General features: G+C 44.9%; 1 protein-coding gene across 1 annotated transcript in view; it reads right to left on the bottom strand.

Moving 5' to 3' along the window:
* SFMBT2 (Scm like with four mbt domains 2) overlaps positions 1 to 10,830 on the bottom strand; it is a 92,345-nt gene extending 81,515 nt beyond the window's left edge. The window contains exons 1-3 of the mRNA XM_053978525.1: positions 10,725 to 10,830; positions 5,963 to 6,057; positions 3,027 to 3,267 (exon numbers count right to left, since the gene is read on the bottom strand). Coding sequence (XP_053834500.1) covers positions 3,027 to 3,267; positions 5,963 to 6,057; positions 10,725 to 10,830 — 442 coding nt within the window. The remainder of the gene's footprint in view (positions 1 to 3,026; positions 3,268 to 5,962; positions 6,058 to 10,724) is intronic.
* Positions 10,831 to 16,997: the final 6,167 nt, after the last annotated feature.

The raw sequence follows: 16,997 nt of genomic DNA, 5'->3' as shown, positions 1-16,997 counted from the left end.
AATCCACCTCACATCCCATTCCTTGTCTAGGAAACAAAGCCTCCCACACCACCACAGCGCTGCCACTGCCAGTGAACTTGGAAGCAGGCTGCTCTACCTCGTGTGAATTACAATTGCTGAAGGGCCTTGTCAGGAGGGATGAAAATTTCACACTCAGCTACATCAGGCTGTAGTTACCCACTGCTTACACCACAGTTAATATGCAATAAAGAAGAAATCTCTGTCCCAGGACGTGACATTAGAGCTGATCAGTGCCAAAGCTACAGACCATAAGGACAGCTTCACACTTGCCTCAGCTAGTTCATGAATAAACATCCAATTCATTCAAATGAGTTCTATATTAACTAATTTAAATAATTTTCATTTTGCTTTGAATGGTAAACAGATCTATTCTGCCAGGATAGTTGAGTTTGCAATTCAAATTACACACCGATTTGTAATGAGAAAAATATAATTAATGGCAAAGCTTGAAGTAACTACAATTTTACTCCTTTGATTTCCTGTGAAGGAGGGGGTTGGAGCGTGAAGCTCACAGGCACACGTGCACTCACAGCATCCTGCCATAAACCAAGACATTTTATTGCCACCTCAGGTATTCCTGATGTGGTGACTGCACCATCACGTCACAGGAGGACAGAACATGACTTGACATTTTACTCACAGGCCACAGGCACCATGATGCAACTAACGTCACCCCATAAATAACGGAGCAGCCGTCTGCAAATTAATCAACTTCCTTTGATTTGGATCATAAACTACAATTATTTGGCAGCCTCCTCTTAAAAGCTCTGTGTCTGCTGGACTTTAAATCAAGTTCTATTGACCTGCTGAACTGAACCAGCCCATTTTGTTGCATCTCTCTCCCATCTAATGAAATTCTTTGTCCCATCACTCTACCATTCTTGTCTGGCATCACATTTACGAGATGAGCACCCGTCAGTCCAGCCTGACTCGTGAGCAGAAAGAAAGCACTGTCCCAGTGTTGTCATTCTGGCTGTTAAACTTAAGTCCATTTTGGCAACTCTGCTTTTTAACCAAAGCCTTCAGCCCCTGATTAAAATCACAGCCTAATGACAAACAACCAGCCCCAGCCATGCTGTTTGTTTGCATGGTCTAGCCAACAGATACAGTCAGTGTAATCAAGATGTGCAGAACTGATGCCTTCAGAACTGGGTCTGTGCAATTTAAAGCTGGTTTTTGTTTCTCCCAAAAGTCTGACAACAAAATAAAGAGGTTTTAAAAAATATCCACAGAGTTCATAGAGAACATCAGTTTCTCGTTTACCAGTGCACCGGTCCTATGTTTTTTAAGTCCCGAAGGCTCAGATCCCCTTGGGCATTTTAGATGCCTCATTCCAAAGTATGAGCCAAGCTCTCAAATGCTTAAATCTCTTTTGAAATAACAACCCATGTATTTAATTTATTCTTTTTGAAAATTATACTGTGACATATTCAACAAAGTTTATTCACTGGAAATGGGAGTGGGAAAATAAACAAAAAAAAAAACCCCTCTGAACTAACAGGGAAGTTGCCCACACTGAGCACCCTGGTGTTCAGTTACATCACCCACCAGTGAAGAAGGCATGTAGGACACACTGCACACTTGCAGTCACTCAAGCAAGGCAATTCACACAGAGTGGTCACGACCCAAAGGGCAAATTCCAACAGATCCCTGAAAAGCAGTTGCCTCAGGTTACAAGGGAATTGTTATTTTCTATTATGACATTCAGTAAATTCTCTTACCCCACTGACCCTCACATTTGAGATTTAGTCTGCAGCACTGTACACCTTTCTGGTATTGCTGATTGTAATCCACATAATAAAATGTAGTTTAAGAGGCCAATAAAATAAAATACCTCAACCCCTCTCACATCAGCTTGATTTACTGGTACTAAGCCAAGAGATTTCTCAGCCCTATTTATCTTCAAGACTTTTTTTTTTTTTTTTTTTTTAAAGCAATCAATCTTGTGTTTATTCAAAACACACAGACCAGAACAAAAAGACAAGTTTAGCTCACAGTTGGGCACATGCAAGGCAGGAAATGTCAGCCTTGATTCAAAGACTGTGTCTACAGCTCACTTCAGGAGGAAGTCAGGGAACACTTACTCCAGGAGAACTCTCACATGGCACACAACTGGCACATGCACTATTTCCAATGGCCACACGTAGCAGAAAGGGAAAGAGTAACTTCAGCAGCAGAGCCCTTAAATGAGACTTTCCTTAAATGTATGCACAAGCTGGAGGCTGAACACTCATCTCTTCTTCCCTTGATCCAGAATAAATGGGATATGTGGCAGGAATACTTAGGAGCAACACTGACAATATGCCTCTGCTTGGAGCAATGTAGTAGCAAGGATACACCACAGATGCTCTGTTGATGCACATAGTCTGTATATACAGATATATATATATATATATTTATATTTTTATACACTGGGGATCAAATTGTATTATTAACAAACTGCTACACATGGGCCACTCGGGAACCTATAACACTTCCATTCAGCTTTTGTGCACCTAAGAGCTGCCAATCAGGACATGCCCTAATGAATAATGATCAAATTCTGCTATCTTTAATCACACTGATCTACCACTGGAATTAAGAGCTGCAAGAGTCTGGTGATGGAAGGTTTTGAACTTTCAGGGCAAAGCACTTTGGAGTGCAAAGTCAGCTTCTGATTTTGGTTACAGTCAAGCTGATCTTGCTTATTTTAGTTTGTTCTCACTCTTGAATTTCACCCCTCCTTTCTACAAGAACAGGACAGTTTTCTCCCCAAAGTGAAAATCACAGCATTACAGTTCAGCAGTAAAAAGACATCTCCCTATGGAAGTGCCTTCTGTTGTTACCAACTAGGGCAAAAATGCCTTTGGCTGGAGGCTGACTGGCCCTGTGGGGACACGACCCTGCCCACATCACCCAACACCAGCCGAGGACCCGGAGTACCCATCCCAGACCAGCCAGAAACCTGGAGGTGAGCCCACAGCCCAATACCAGAGCACGACCCCAACAAAGCAGGCAGGACTCACCGTCTGGTGGCATCAGGACCTTGTTGTTCTGCGTGCACCAGCCCACGGGGTGCAGGTCTGCTGTCATCACGTCGCACCAGAAGTCTGCCCTGCGGTCGTCCCCGTAGCCACAGTAACGCAGCAGCAGGAGCTGCCCGCACGTGGTGATGATGGTGGCCACCCAGTACGTGTCTGGGTTGCTCTTGTTGGCCACTTCTAGTTTCATCCCTGGCTGGAAACTGCTCTGAAGGCTGATTTCAACCTTGCAAAATGAGAAAGGAATGATGGTGTTACTTTTTCTGCAGGGAGATCCCCTCCCCTCCCCTCCCCTGGAAATGCTGCCCTTAAAGAGCAGCCCTGGGATAGGACATGAGCTGATTGTGCTTCTCAATCCAACCAGCTCCTTCTTCACCTGTCTGGGCAGTTCTACTCCTACTTCACTGGCTCATATCCCATCATGCAAGTCCCACAGGCTCTAAAGTGCAGGAGTGGCACCTTCAGGTGTACTACATCCAAGAGAGGACTGACAATCATCTTCACTCCCTAAATGTCCCTAATGCCTTGGATACAGTCAGCATAACTCAAATGAAATTTCATTTCCCACTGCACAGCTCCACCAGGCAAATCACAGGACACTGAAAGGCAGGTACAAAGCACCTCTAGGAGTTAAGCCCAACTACAATATTTAGCCACATAACAACACTGAAGCACCTCTAGAGGCTTGACAAGCATCAAGGGCTGAATGCTGCACCAGGAGAGTATTTCCACTGCACCCATCCTCAGCAGCTCAAGCCTCACCCAATTCCCCCTCCCAGCACCAGGGAAAACGAGGTATGACCTGCCACTGAAAGAAGCAAATAGTCTGGGTCATTGTCCTGCCATCTGATGGAGATGTCACTTCCACTTATCTCAGCAGTGAGAGGTCACCTGTAACTTGCCTCAGGACACTGGAGATGTTAGTGCATCTCTTTTGGGACACTGCTGATGAACACCAGGGCCTGCTGTAGCACAACCTGTGTTCCAAGGAGCAGTGGGATGCCTCTAGCTGCTGCTGATAAAGAAGAGGTGGATGCCAGTACATTGGTCAGGTGCCAGCCTTGTCTTCACAAAACCATCCAAAATGTAACCTGCCACTCCTCAGGAGATATTTAAGGACAGGTTGTCACAGGTTTCTTAGAACCTTATCAGCTACTGAATCCAGAGGAATTATAACTCTAAGTAAGCTTGTCTCTGATTGCTTTCCAACAGAAATGGCAGTTTTAAATGACTCTTTTATTTACAAAGACAAATATAACATGGTCAGGATTTCACAGATGTGGGGATGCTGAGCTGCTGAGAAAACTCCTGTGGCCCACCAGCAGTAATCCCTCACTCATGCAACTCCAGCTTCTGACCCCAAGGGCTGCCCAGCCAAACCATTTATCATTTGCACTCCACGTGCCTTTCCTTGTGTGGGCACTTCCAGCAGAATGAATGCCCAGAGTCACAGAACAACTGAGAGGGACCTCTGGACATGCTCTAACACTGAGGGTGGCCTGTGACATGCACTGCTTTACTCAGTGCTAAAACAGGATCTCAGCAATGCTCATAAATAATCCAGGCTACAGAATAGCCCATGTCCCAGTACAAACTGGATCTCCTGGCCTCCTCCCAGTACACACTGGCAGCTGCAGCTCAAAGCACCTGAGCCTGATGCCTGCAGAGATTGATTCATTTGTTGGTTCTCTCCCTGTGCTCACCAGAACACCAACAAGATACTCTGGCACAAGAGACTTGTGACTGGAAATCACATCAAGAGGAGAATCACACAGACAGATAATACAATCTTCTCCAACAGCTTTCAGGTTTTTGGCCAGATTTTTGAGGATGAAGTTTCAGATTGTGAAGCAGTCACCAAGGGCTGTTCCCAGCACCAATTTGTTCCACAGTGACACTCCCAGGACTGAGGTGCTGTGAGACACTGCAGTCAGCAGGATCAGCAAGGCATCTCTACACAACTGAAGACATTCTTAAGGGCTTCATGAAGCACAAAACTTTCTACTTTGAGCCTGGAGCAGAAATCTGCGACAAGATGCTCTCTCCAAGCAGCTGCTGGACCAAGAATGAACTCCACAATAAGCTTTGCCCTGCAAATCTCCAATATAGAGAATTATGGTCCTTCATCCTGCAATACTCTGGGTTAACTGTTGTTAAAATGAAAGCAAAATAGGGAATGGAGGACTGTACTGGTTTTTCAGACTAGATAAAAGAGAGGCTTTTCACCCCTGCAGCTCCTTTAGCACTACAAAACAAGCCACAAAATTACCTGGACACAAAGGTGGTTTGACCAGGTGATCTCCAGAGGTGCCTTCACATGCTGCTGGTGCAGACACAGAGCAGAGCACAGACCTGTCACTACCACAGCTGCCTGCACGCTCCATGTTCACCCAGGAAAAGCAGCACCTGCCCAGGTCCCTGCTCCCCACACTGCTGAGACAGCACCTCCAGCCAGGAGAGATGGTTTCCTACGAGCCACACTGAACTCTGGTGCTGAGTGACTCTGCCAGTCAGTAAATCAGGCATTAAAAGGAGCTTTGGGCAACCACGACACTCTTGTGAGATTCATCTCTGCAGGCTGGCACGGACAACAACGAATGCAGAGGGGAAAACAGGTGAAGGGAAAAAAATGAGTGCATTACAAGCAAAAGGAGAGCAACACAACCCCTCAAAAATGGAAAACTTGATGCAAAGGCAGAGGATAAGGGAGTGGCACAGACACAGAACTCCAATCTGTGACTGCAAACACACCAAGGTCACCTAACACCTGCTGGGGGGCTATTCCCACTCAGGCTGTCACATGTGTGGAGGGACAATTTCTCCCCAAAATGGGAAAACTCCACTACAGCTCTCCAGGGAACCCCTGAAAAGCAGAAGAGGGAAGGTGTACAACACCCACAAGGCTCAGAGGGAGCACGTACGTGTTTGAAGGAGGTGTGGGGAGCAGCACTGGCTCCTGTTTCCTCCAGGAACTCATCCCAGTTGAAGTCTGTGTCCTCAATGCTGGAGCCCTCATCTGTTGAAAAGAAAAAAAAAAATTAAAAATGAGAGAAAGAAAAGCAGTCTAAAACACAGCCAAAGAAGGCAAAAGTTGTGTCAAAGAGTTCAGGGTGAGAATAGCAACCAGTATAAACATCAACAGAAGGGAAAACAGAAAGCTTGCTTTAAATATCTGTGTTTTGACCAGCTCTTACTATGAATTCAGCAGACTCTGGGGTTTTAGCAGCCAACACTGAGACCAGAAATGACTCTGCTTCCATGGCAGTGGGGGCACAAAACTGTCATAGACTGCAAGAGGCACTTGTGCTCTTCTATTTTGCATTTGATGACTCCCTGGCTGCGAGGGAGGTGGCTGCCTGCCCACCATCACCGAGGTGCAATGTCCTTGTGCCCTCAAAGTGGCTCCCCCAGCACTGGTAATTACAGCAGTGTCCCAGTGATAAATTAGAAGATGCTTCTGTTGGCTGAGCCAAGTGTAGACCAAACACCCCAGGCCCTGGAATGAGTGAAACCCATTTTCACTCCTGCCACCCCTTATCCTTCCTCAGCATCACTGCACCCATAAATTTCAGATAAACCCTTTTCCCCCAAGGCTACAGTTGCTTTCTCCAAACCTCACTAGATCCCCACTGCCTTCTTACTCCCTGCTCCCCTTCAGATTTGGGGCTCTGTGTCCTCTCTCCCCCATCCACACAATCCCTCCCCACAGCAAGGGCTGGACATGACCACTCTTCCTTTTCTTCCTTTGTAACCACACTGAAGCAGAGCCAAGGCCCCAAACCATCTCTGAAAGGCACCCAGCAATAATTAAAAATAAATCTTTCACTTACAGAAAATCAGCCAAATCTGATTGTTTTCATTTCGTTCCCAAGCAATCTTGCAAGCCCAGTTTCATCCCCAGAGCAAAAATATTTACAGTCTAGCAATGAGCTCTTTGCAATAAGCATTTATCAGGCAAACTCTGTGAGACCTTTTACCTGCCCGAACATTCATCAGTGTGGTCATGATGTAATTAAAGTGACTCACGACAAACTGAATTAAGAACCCTCCCCAGACAGTTTTATGAAGAAAAAGGCTAGGTTAATTTATTGCAATTATTGCTACAGGTCTCCAGTTTCCAGGGCCAGAGAAAATCATGTTGTGCAAAGGGAATCTCTCATTATTAAAAGGGGAAGACACAGTTTTTATTTGCTGCCTGTGGCAGCAAGACCCACGTAGGTGAGGGTGAAAAAAGGGGATCAGAAGAGGGTTTTTGAGACAGAGCTGGTAGAGAGGGTAAAGATCTGTCTAGGAGTTCAAAGCTGAGCTGTCAACACTGTTAAACACTTGCATGTTGCTGCATTAAGTCTGACTCCTTGCCCTAAACTCAAATCATCTTCTTAAATATGGAGATGCAAATCAACATTTACTCCAGTGATAAAGAGGCTACCAGATGACTCTTCAACTCAGCAAGAAACAACCCAATTCCATGATTACAATCCAAAAATAGACAAATTCATGGCAGAATAAAGAATGGGCTTTGTTTTGATTTTTGCAATCACTGCAAAAACCTCCAGGCTCAGAAGCTGGCTCTGCTTGAGATATCTGACCCAGAATGAGGGGTTTGTTCAACCTTGACTGAATGATAAGCTACAACTTAACCACAAGGTAGGAACTTGGTGTAAAAATTCTGTATCATGCAGGCAGGCCATTTAGATGAACAGGGATATTTTTCAGCCTTCATGCCTGCAACCCTGCAGAGTTAATGTTATAGAGAAGAGCTGTGTGCAGAGCTTCCAAAGGCTGAGCCTCTAAAACCAAGTTATGTTAGTCCATCAGTAGATGGGCAGATATGATTATCCATTCCAGGCTTAAAATTGCTTAAGCAACTTTTTACCCTGAGCACAACCAATCTCCATCTCACCAAAGGTCAGAAGCACCTGACATGAAAAGCTTGAAGTGCATCATTCCCCCTGCCTCATCTCCCCCTGTCCCTGCATCCACCTGTGTCTGTGGGGTTGGGATGGGCTGTTCCAACAATCCCAAGGGCATCTCCACCTCAGGACATGGACAGGACATTTGGAACAGGCTGCCCAGGGCAGTGGTGGAGTCACCATCCCTGGGGGGGGGATTTAAAAGGCACAGAGATGTGGCACGTGGGGACATGGCTTAGTGTGTGCTCTTGGCAGTGCTGGGGGAATGGTTGGACCCAAAGTTCTTAGAGGTCTCTTCCAACCTTAATAATTCTGTGATTCTATGGCTTTCAAGTCAGCCCTGGGCTATCTTCTCTCCTGGTCAGGCACTTTCATTTGAAATCAATCACATTGATTTCATTTCAGCATTTCCCTTTCCTTCTGCCCAGGATGCTCTCTGTGTACTCAGTTTTTATTCCTGTTTTTGCTCTAATCTCCTGTGTGAGTCTCTCCTTCAGCACGTGTCTCCTTTTCTCCAGCTTTCCTCAGCATTCTTACAGGTAAGATTCATTCCACAGAGGTTTTCAGTCATTTTAGGGCATAATCCCCAGCCCTTGCAAGGAGTAATGTCTCCATGGGGGTCAGAGTCTTCTCCAAAATTTGGAAAAAGCTTTTTAACAAATACAACTAGATGCTAGTTGTGGATGCATCAAGTCCTTCACAACCTTATTCACCCTGACCTACTCTGCCACAGGCCAGCACAGAGACTCGCACTGGCAGGTTCTTTCACATCCCCAGCAAAACTCATACCACCACCTGTTGAATAAAATGCCACCCAGATTTCTCCTTTCTAAACCCAAATAAAGAGGTTTCAAGGCCCAGAGGCAAGGCAGAGTGAGAGCTGCAGCCTTCCCTCGCTGTCAGCTCATTCCTCTCTGACACATCACCAGCCTGGCTCCTCTACCATGTTTTATCTGCAGACTTTATCAGGAAATTACTTTTACAAGGTCTGTAAAAATAATGTCAGAGTACTCATTTATCACAGCATCAGTGGTTTATTTTGCTTCATTTCACCACAACGGATTCTGAAGGGACTGTATGTTTTCAAAATGGTTTTTTAATGGACTTTATTCCCTGCTGGAATTCTGGCAGGGGGGCATCCAGAGCAGACACAGAGCGGCACAGGGATGAGACCAGCCCGAAGGACCCAACACCCCCCAAACATGCAACAGGGCTGCACACAAATCTCCTCATCCATCACAAAAACCCAACTGCTGAGGAGCACAGGACACCCTGAAAGGTGATAAATCTGGCATTAAACCTATTTTACATACCAGCTCCCTTTCCAATTATTGCTACTTAGGTCCAGAGCTTTTTCTTAATGAAAGAGTCAAGGCTGGCTGGTTTACAATACGGTGATGTATAAACAAGCCCAGGATGACAAATAAAATCAACAAGTCATTATCTGCGAGCCTCTCAATGGCTTTAAAGTGCTCATACATTGACACTATAAAAATGCAACTGTTCCACCTGTTAACAGCCCCCTGGAATGTTCAGCTATGGAAAAAAAAAAAGGGATAAAAGACCCAAACCCTGTGGCTCCGGAAACACAGTTTTTTTTTTTCCCCAGGCTTCACCATAGGAGAAAGTATTTAAGGCAAATTGCTTAGACATCTTATTTATTGCACTTAGATATACATACATGACTTTTTGAGTGAACAGAGCACTGAAATGCTCCCACAACAGGTGTGGGGAGAGGGAGACACACAGACACCTGATCAACCACAGACCTCTGGCACAGCCTTGGCAGACCCATGAAAATCCTTATCCCCACCAAAATTTAGGCATTGCAGGGCACTTCTACTCATTCCCAAAAAAAAAAAAAATGTCTATGGTTGGCCAACTGAATCTCATCTTAGAGATTCCTATCTCTCTACCACAGATAGATCCAGTGGTGACTAGACCAGCCCAGACATGTCCAATCTGGAAATCCAAGGATCTGGTGACCAAGGAAACAGGAAAATCACTGAGCTGCTACAAGAAGTGAGGAAACTGAAGGCTGAGTGACCGAATTTCTGACGTGCTGAGGGAGAAGCAGGGAAAAGCTTGGCTTCAGAAAGAAAGTAGGTTAGGACTAGCCATAATGTACTTTTCCATCATATGACACAGTCTCCTCCTGCTAAGGCTGCATATGGGAAGTTAAAGCATCTGATTCCATCAAAAATCACCAGAATGTAGTATTTACTTTTCTGCATCTACCATAGAACACCCAAGTTTAGCACAGCAGATCCTCACAGCTTCAGGAGCCCATCCCAGAGCATTACAAAGCATCCAGTCATGAGCACAAGGACAATGTGTGACCAGCTCTCCTCTCCTCAGTGCTTGTGAAGCCCCCTCAACTGAAGCACTCCAAAAAATAGTGAAGGAAATGAGGGGGAAGGTCAAAACAAAGCAGAAATGCTGTAAATTTCTGAATGTTTGTTCTGTCTCTCTTAACTACAAAACTTCAACAGAATAAAAAATGCTGGGGAAGCTGGGAGAACACAATATGATGCCTTGGGAAAGGTTTTCCAAGGCTGTTTAAATTTTGAATAGCTGATACATACTGCAGATGAGATCCAGAAGAAGAAAAGCTCCTATTTCCCATCAGTCACAGAACACAGTCCAATCCCTAAGACCCAAAAAGAGGCTTGGAGCTGTACAACCATTCCCAATGCCTCCCTGACTCCCAGCTCTACCTGTGAGGAGCTGCAGCAGTGACAAGGACTCGTGGGGGTGAAGGGGAGCTCACCTGAATCAAACTGTTCCCCATCACCATTGGCTGGGCTGGGATCCTTCTCTGGGGAGAGCTGCTGGGTCTCTCTCATGCTGGCAATGAAAGATGCCCTCGTCTCCATGGCTCAGAGGAAGAAGCTTTGCCTTCCTAATTCATCCTGCAGCAAGGAGGACAAGCTACAGTGAAAATTAAAAAAAAAAAAAAAAAAAAAAAAGCAGTGAGTGATTTATTGTACACCAACCCATTCCATCCCCTCAGCCTTTCCCAATGGTTTTCATGTCACCCCATCTTGATACAGTTGGAATGAAAGATCTTAGAGGTCTTTCACAACCTAAATAATTCTATGACCCTCTGATGGTGACCCTTCCATCCTGCTCTTGTCTCCAGCCTGAAGCTGGAGCTGGATGAAAACCACAACAAAGGACCTTAGTGGCAATAATATCATAAGAGCAACAGCAAAAATAATTACAACAGAGAAGATAATAAGGCAATAAACAGCATCCAGAGACTTCACATCTCAAAGTTCCCTCCAGCTCCCAATGCTACCAACAGAGAGAGAAGAATGAACCCACAAGGCAGCACAACCCATGCTAAAAAACCATCTCCACCATCTTCCAGCCACTTCAGCCCCTGATTTCCAGGGGTTTTCTTGATGACTAACGCTGTGTGAGATGTATTTCACTCCATAAATATTCAAATTTCCAAAGGGGGAGATCTGTGATAATGAAACAGAGGAAACACTGAAGCAAAGATACTCATAAGAAAGAGACTGGAGTAACTCTAGAAAATAAAACTGAGCATGCAAAATGCAGATACCTTCATGAAATAGTGCTGGCTGCAACTGTTTATGAGGACTGACCTAAGGTAACTGTACCAGTTTTAATATGCAGGGCAGGAAATACTAGCTGATTTTAAATTGGGTTGTGTTAGCAGAGGAGTTTCTTCTAGTAGCAGTGACCACAGTAAATTCAAATGCACAGAAATGAAAAACAGTATGAGGAAGGGCACCCAGGCTGATCAGATCTTGCATCAGACACCAGACTAAATGAGAACTGTATTTCTAGCCACACTAGGCCACCAGACAAGCAACACCCCAAGATACACCTTTAGGAATAGATTAAAAACAACTCCAAAGTGAGCTTTTCAGTAAAACTCTGAGATGCTGATGAATTACGAGGTGTCAAAGGACGACTGAAAAAGAGAAACCAAGAGCTGGGGTTATGGGCACAGAGGGAACCAGCTATTCACACAAGATATGCTGAAGCAAAGCCAGGCAGTAGGGAAGGTGTGTGTCCAGAATATCTGATGGGGAGGACTAGTCCTGTTTATTAGTGGAGCCTTCAAATCCTGCACGACAGAGAGGACTGTGCTGGCAGCACCAGAGCCAACTGCTCTGCAAAACGTGTGACTAAAAGTAGGAAAGAAGTTTACTGCCAGAGGCCAGGCAAAGCAGGATGTAATAAGATTGTAAAAATATATGGGATTTTTTCAACTTTTACTACTCTGGAGGCATATTCTAGAAGACTAGATATGATGGTTATAAAATAGAAAGGAGGAGAGCGTTCTGCTGTGGATTTCTCACTCCCAGTTTTTAAGGCTGCTCCTATGGCAATTTGAAAGAAGAAATGGATGTGTGTGAGCAGTTATATCAGAACTGAACAAGATGAGGAGCATGTCAAGTGTCTCATATCCATTAGTAGGACTGTCTGCTGGAGCAATCACAGCTGCAATTAAAACCTGCAAAAGCCATGGGTGTTTCACAGAAAAATCACTGGTGGAAGCAAATTACCAAGGCAGGTGATTCGACCTCCATCAAAAGTTGTTCAGGTAAAGTTAGAAATTTTTGTTCCCCTCCCCAAAGGAATCTGCTCATGAAAGAAAAAAGAAGTATTTTAAAACATGAACATCATAACCCAGCTCAGGGCAATATGGTTGTTGGTCTCTTCACAGAGTGCTCAGCATACATTAAGTACTCCACAAATATGACCCTTTTCCCACTGCCATGGCCACTACAGCACTACATCTTTATTCTTTGTTGACATGAGACTTGCTAATGAATTAAGTGTATTATAGACTCCGAGTATTCTGAGTGCAGCTAACCTCAGAACATACGCATCACTCATCCCCAGTGTATATTAAGTTTCAATTAACCACGAAACTAGAAGCAGTCAGTTTACTGAAAGTCAAAAAAAGAACCCACTTCTCCTTTGATAGAGACACTTCTGTAAATATCATTAATAATAAATTAGCTAAGTATCAGGACTTTACATCAAGCTTGTTAAATGTGAGAGGAGGGGAGATGCCAGCTGAAGCTAAACCTTGGGGGGATATGGCTGTTTTAATTTTTGCCAGGGACTAGACAAGGATGGAAGATAACCTGGGTCTACCAAAAAAATTCAAAGAACAGAGAGAAACAGAGGTATCAATTTAAACACAACAAATCCATCATCTTAAAGAGAGCTCAGGGGTAACAATATAAATACCAAGAAGAAACATAATCCTCTTGGTATTGTAGTTAAATCTTGTGATGCTTCTATGATGCTGATAAAACAGAGTTATGAGCTGACAAAAAGCTGAAGGTGCCCAATCAGACAACAACACTATTTGTTTTTTGCTTTTTTTTTTTTATACAGCCAAGCCCCAAATCTTTCACCAGACCCGTGAGAGGGACTCAAACTCCTGGATTATGGAATTTCCCATGAGAAATGGAAAGTGGATGGGCAAATCAGCAGGAACCTGCCCAAGGTATCAGCAACACAACTGGGAGCCATTCTCAGTGGCCCCATCTGGGACTGGGTTTGAGCCCACTTCAATTAAAAGGAGGAACTGGAGAATCTCTGAGGCACATTCAGCAGCATCATCAACATTTTTGGGGTTTCAAACTCTATTTTAATGTAGTTTTTGCTTAAGCTATGGACAACTTAACTGATTTTGAAACGTCATGTTGAGAGCATTCACGTCCCAAGGAAACTGGATCTATCAGAGGCCATTACTTGGCTTATTTTGGGAATAACAAGTTTACCAGTTATGATAGGAGAGCACTTCAGTATTTTCCCAACAGCATGTGACAACAAGACCAAACTCTTATGCAAACACCAGCCTCAAAATAGCGCTGAGCTTTAGTGTTGATATAACTAACTAGCAAAGAAAGCTGACACAGGGTATTAATTTTTCACTTCTTATTAATTGCTGCTAATTAACACTTCAAACAGAGTCCCCAGCCATACTGTTAACAGTAGCACACTGGCTGGCCTGCAATCATCAACATTACACAAGCAGCACACACCACTGTACTCTAATTCCTCTGCCAGTGTGAAATCCACTGGAAACCAAATCAAGGACCACAAGCCAGCCTGGGAACAAGGTGATGGGAAACAGCACCAGAAGAGGCTCAAGGTGACATTACACCAGGCAGAAGCACAAAGGAAAATCCTATGAAATGCATTTGAAAGAGCAGGGAGGGGGGGAATTCCCTGGTTTCATATCCCTTGCCCATTGTTTCTGCACAGTGGTGGCTCAGACTGATCCGATTCTTCCCCCCACGCAGCTCTCATTCCCTTGGTATTTAATTCAGATCCAGGCTCTTAACTCACAGGCAGGAAAAGCCAGGCAATGTAATAAAGAATTTCTTTTATTTCCTTCTTCCCACGGCTGTCAGTCTCAGCCCTGCCTTTATCTCCAACGTGCTGCCTTGTCATCTGTATCAATATTGGCTCTTTGTACAAGCACAGCATTGGCTTCCTCACACCACTTTGCACTTCTCATCTCCTGTCACCTCCATCCTGGTTTTTCTTCCTTTGGAGTGATCCTCTGTAGGGAGAGGTCCCTCACCCACACACAAATCCAGCACCCCTAGGGCTCTTCCTTAAAGCTACTCCTGAAAAACTTACTTTCTAACTCCAATGCATGCTTGGTTCATCAGGATTGACACAAAATAAATCCTGCATCCTTGAAACCTCCAGCCTGAATAGTGAACCACGTGTGCCAATGTAATGCTGAGTCCTGAATGGTACAGAGATAAATTCCACTGCTTTCCCAGTGATCTGGGATTGATTTTGGCCCCTCCAAAATCCAGCAACAGACACTGACTGGAGATGGTGCCACCTCTCAGCACAGTGACGCTTGAGAGTGGCAGCAGGGCTGCAGGGTCAGAGAATCACAGAATGTCCTGAGTTGGAAAGGACCCACCAGAATCATCAAAGTCCAGCTCCTGGCCCTACACAAGACAACCCCAACAATCCTACTACGTGCCTGAGTGTTGTCCAAACACGTTATGGTCTCTGCCAGGCTGGGTGCTGTGACCAATTCCCTGAGGAGCCTGTTGCAGTGCCCAGCCACCCTCTGGGAGAACCTTTTCCAAATATCCAGCCAAGAAAAGTCACATCCAAAGGATGACTGACTTAAGTGGTCCAAGTCAGACACCTGAAATTCAGACTGAAATTCAGATGAACAACCCTCAGGGGGTTCCTGCTCTTGCACAGCACCTGCTAATGTTTTAAATACCAAATTTCCCAGCAGACAAGCTGAATCAGAGAATGGTTTGCGTTGGAAGAGGCTGTAAAGACCATCTGGTTCCAACCCTGCTGCCACGGGCAGGGACACCTTCCACTAGACCAGTGAAGGGAGATGCTCAGATGCCATGTGGTCCTGGTCCTGCTCATGGAGCAGGAGGAAGGGCATCTCATCCCTGTGGGACATGATCCAGGATGCACTGCTAGTGACAGCCCCCCACAACACTCACATCCCTGAGCATCTGCACAATGCAGTGGAAGCTCATTCAAAAGGGCTACTGAATACATCAAGTAACAGTTTCACCTCCTAGAAAAAGGGCCTGTCTCTCCTCTCAGACAAAGCACCAGTTGGAAACCTTTAAAGGACCTTTTCTTCCAAATTCCTGTGAGGGCTTTTTTATTATTTATTTGAGAGCTTCCCTCGCCAAATGTTTTTACTTATATCAACTGACAATTTCTCTTTCATATTGAAGACACCAAAGGATTTTAATAAGGGAAATTTACTGCTTTGAACAGCTCTGTGTTGCACTCTGGGGTGGAAGAAACAAATCCCATGTACTCTGGAGAACCAGGAATGTTCACAATATTCAAATACATAAAAAACAGCTGAATGGGGAAAGAATATAATCTGTTTTCCATGTTCTTGGTGGACTGAAGAAGGCAGCTTGGTTGAAACTGCAGGGAGGGGACACGATTTGGGCAGGAGAAGAAATCACTTATAATGAATCTGGTGAAGAAGCAGGATATACTGTGGGAAGGGCACAGAGCTCTGCTTTTTGGAGGAGTTAGGATGCTGATGTGTCCAGAAACTGATCTTGGTAGAGTTAATCCCACCCTGGGGTAAGGGATGGTCAGTCCAAGTCCCCTTCCAATCCCCCTGCTCCAGCCACTCAACCAGGCTCATCTTTCTGCTCCTGAAGGCAGCATTTGTCCAGCAGCAGAAAAGGAATGAGTAAGCCTGGAGGGAAAACTTGTAAAAACAGGAAATTAGGGAACCACCAGAGTAGGGATAGTCTGGATTGTCTATCTCAAAGTCAGAGAAGGAAAGGAACCAAACTTCTCTGAAGACACATGGTGGGGAAGGGATTGTGCAAGGTGGTGGCAGCCCCTGTAACTCAGCCGGTCCTTGCTCTACTCTCTTCTTGCACTGGGGCCAAAATCTTCACATTTTTGATGCCAACAAGGCAAAACTGTTCCACAAAGCAATTTTCTCACCCTCCCTACCTGGCACACTCCTGAGTCCAGGATACACACAGAGATAAATGGTAGAAAGATAAGATAACAGAAAGTAAAATAAACCTAATTAGAGACTCTTAACTTGTTTACTGCAAAAAGCCCTGCAGTATTAAGATTAAAAAAAAAAAAAAAAAAGAGAGAGATGACAGGCAGGCACCCAGGCTTGGGTACACATCACCCTCTCAGCTGTCCTGTGTGTAAATAAAACCTAAGGACCTTGAGATGGACTTCAAGCCAAAACCTGCCACAAATTTCTCCAAGGACTAGATCAAATCTCAAAAATTAAAGCACTTTTTCACTCAATTTTCCTTCTCCTGAGGGAGATCAACGTTTTATAAGCAGGGGGAAGGGGGCATTGCTGCCCCACCTGTACTCCTGCCACTGCCCCTGTGAACCCTGGACATCCCCACCTTCAGCACCTCACAAAGCACGTCTCCCAGGGAGAGGGAGGTCACCACATACTAATCTTGCCTGTTCCCAGCTGTTCTGTCACCTAACAGGTGTCTGCACCTCCTTCATGACCCAACAGGCAATTTCCATG

The sequence above is a fragment of the Vidua macroura genome, chromosome 5 (assembly GCF_024509145.1).
Source record: "Vidua macroura isolate BioBank_ID:100142 chromosome 5, ASM2450914v1, whole genome shotgun sequence".
In the NCBI taxonomy this organism is placed as follows: Eukaryota; Metazoa; Chordata; class Aves; order Passeriformes; family Viduidae; genus Vidua; species Vidua macroura.
The sequence above is the reverse complement of the archived record's forward strand: the minus strand, read 5'-3'. Positions and strand labels throughout refer to the sequence as shown.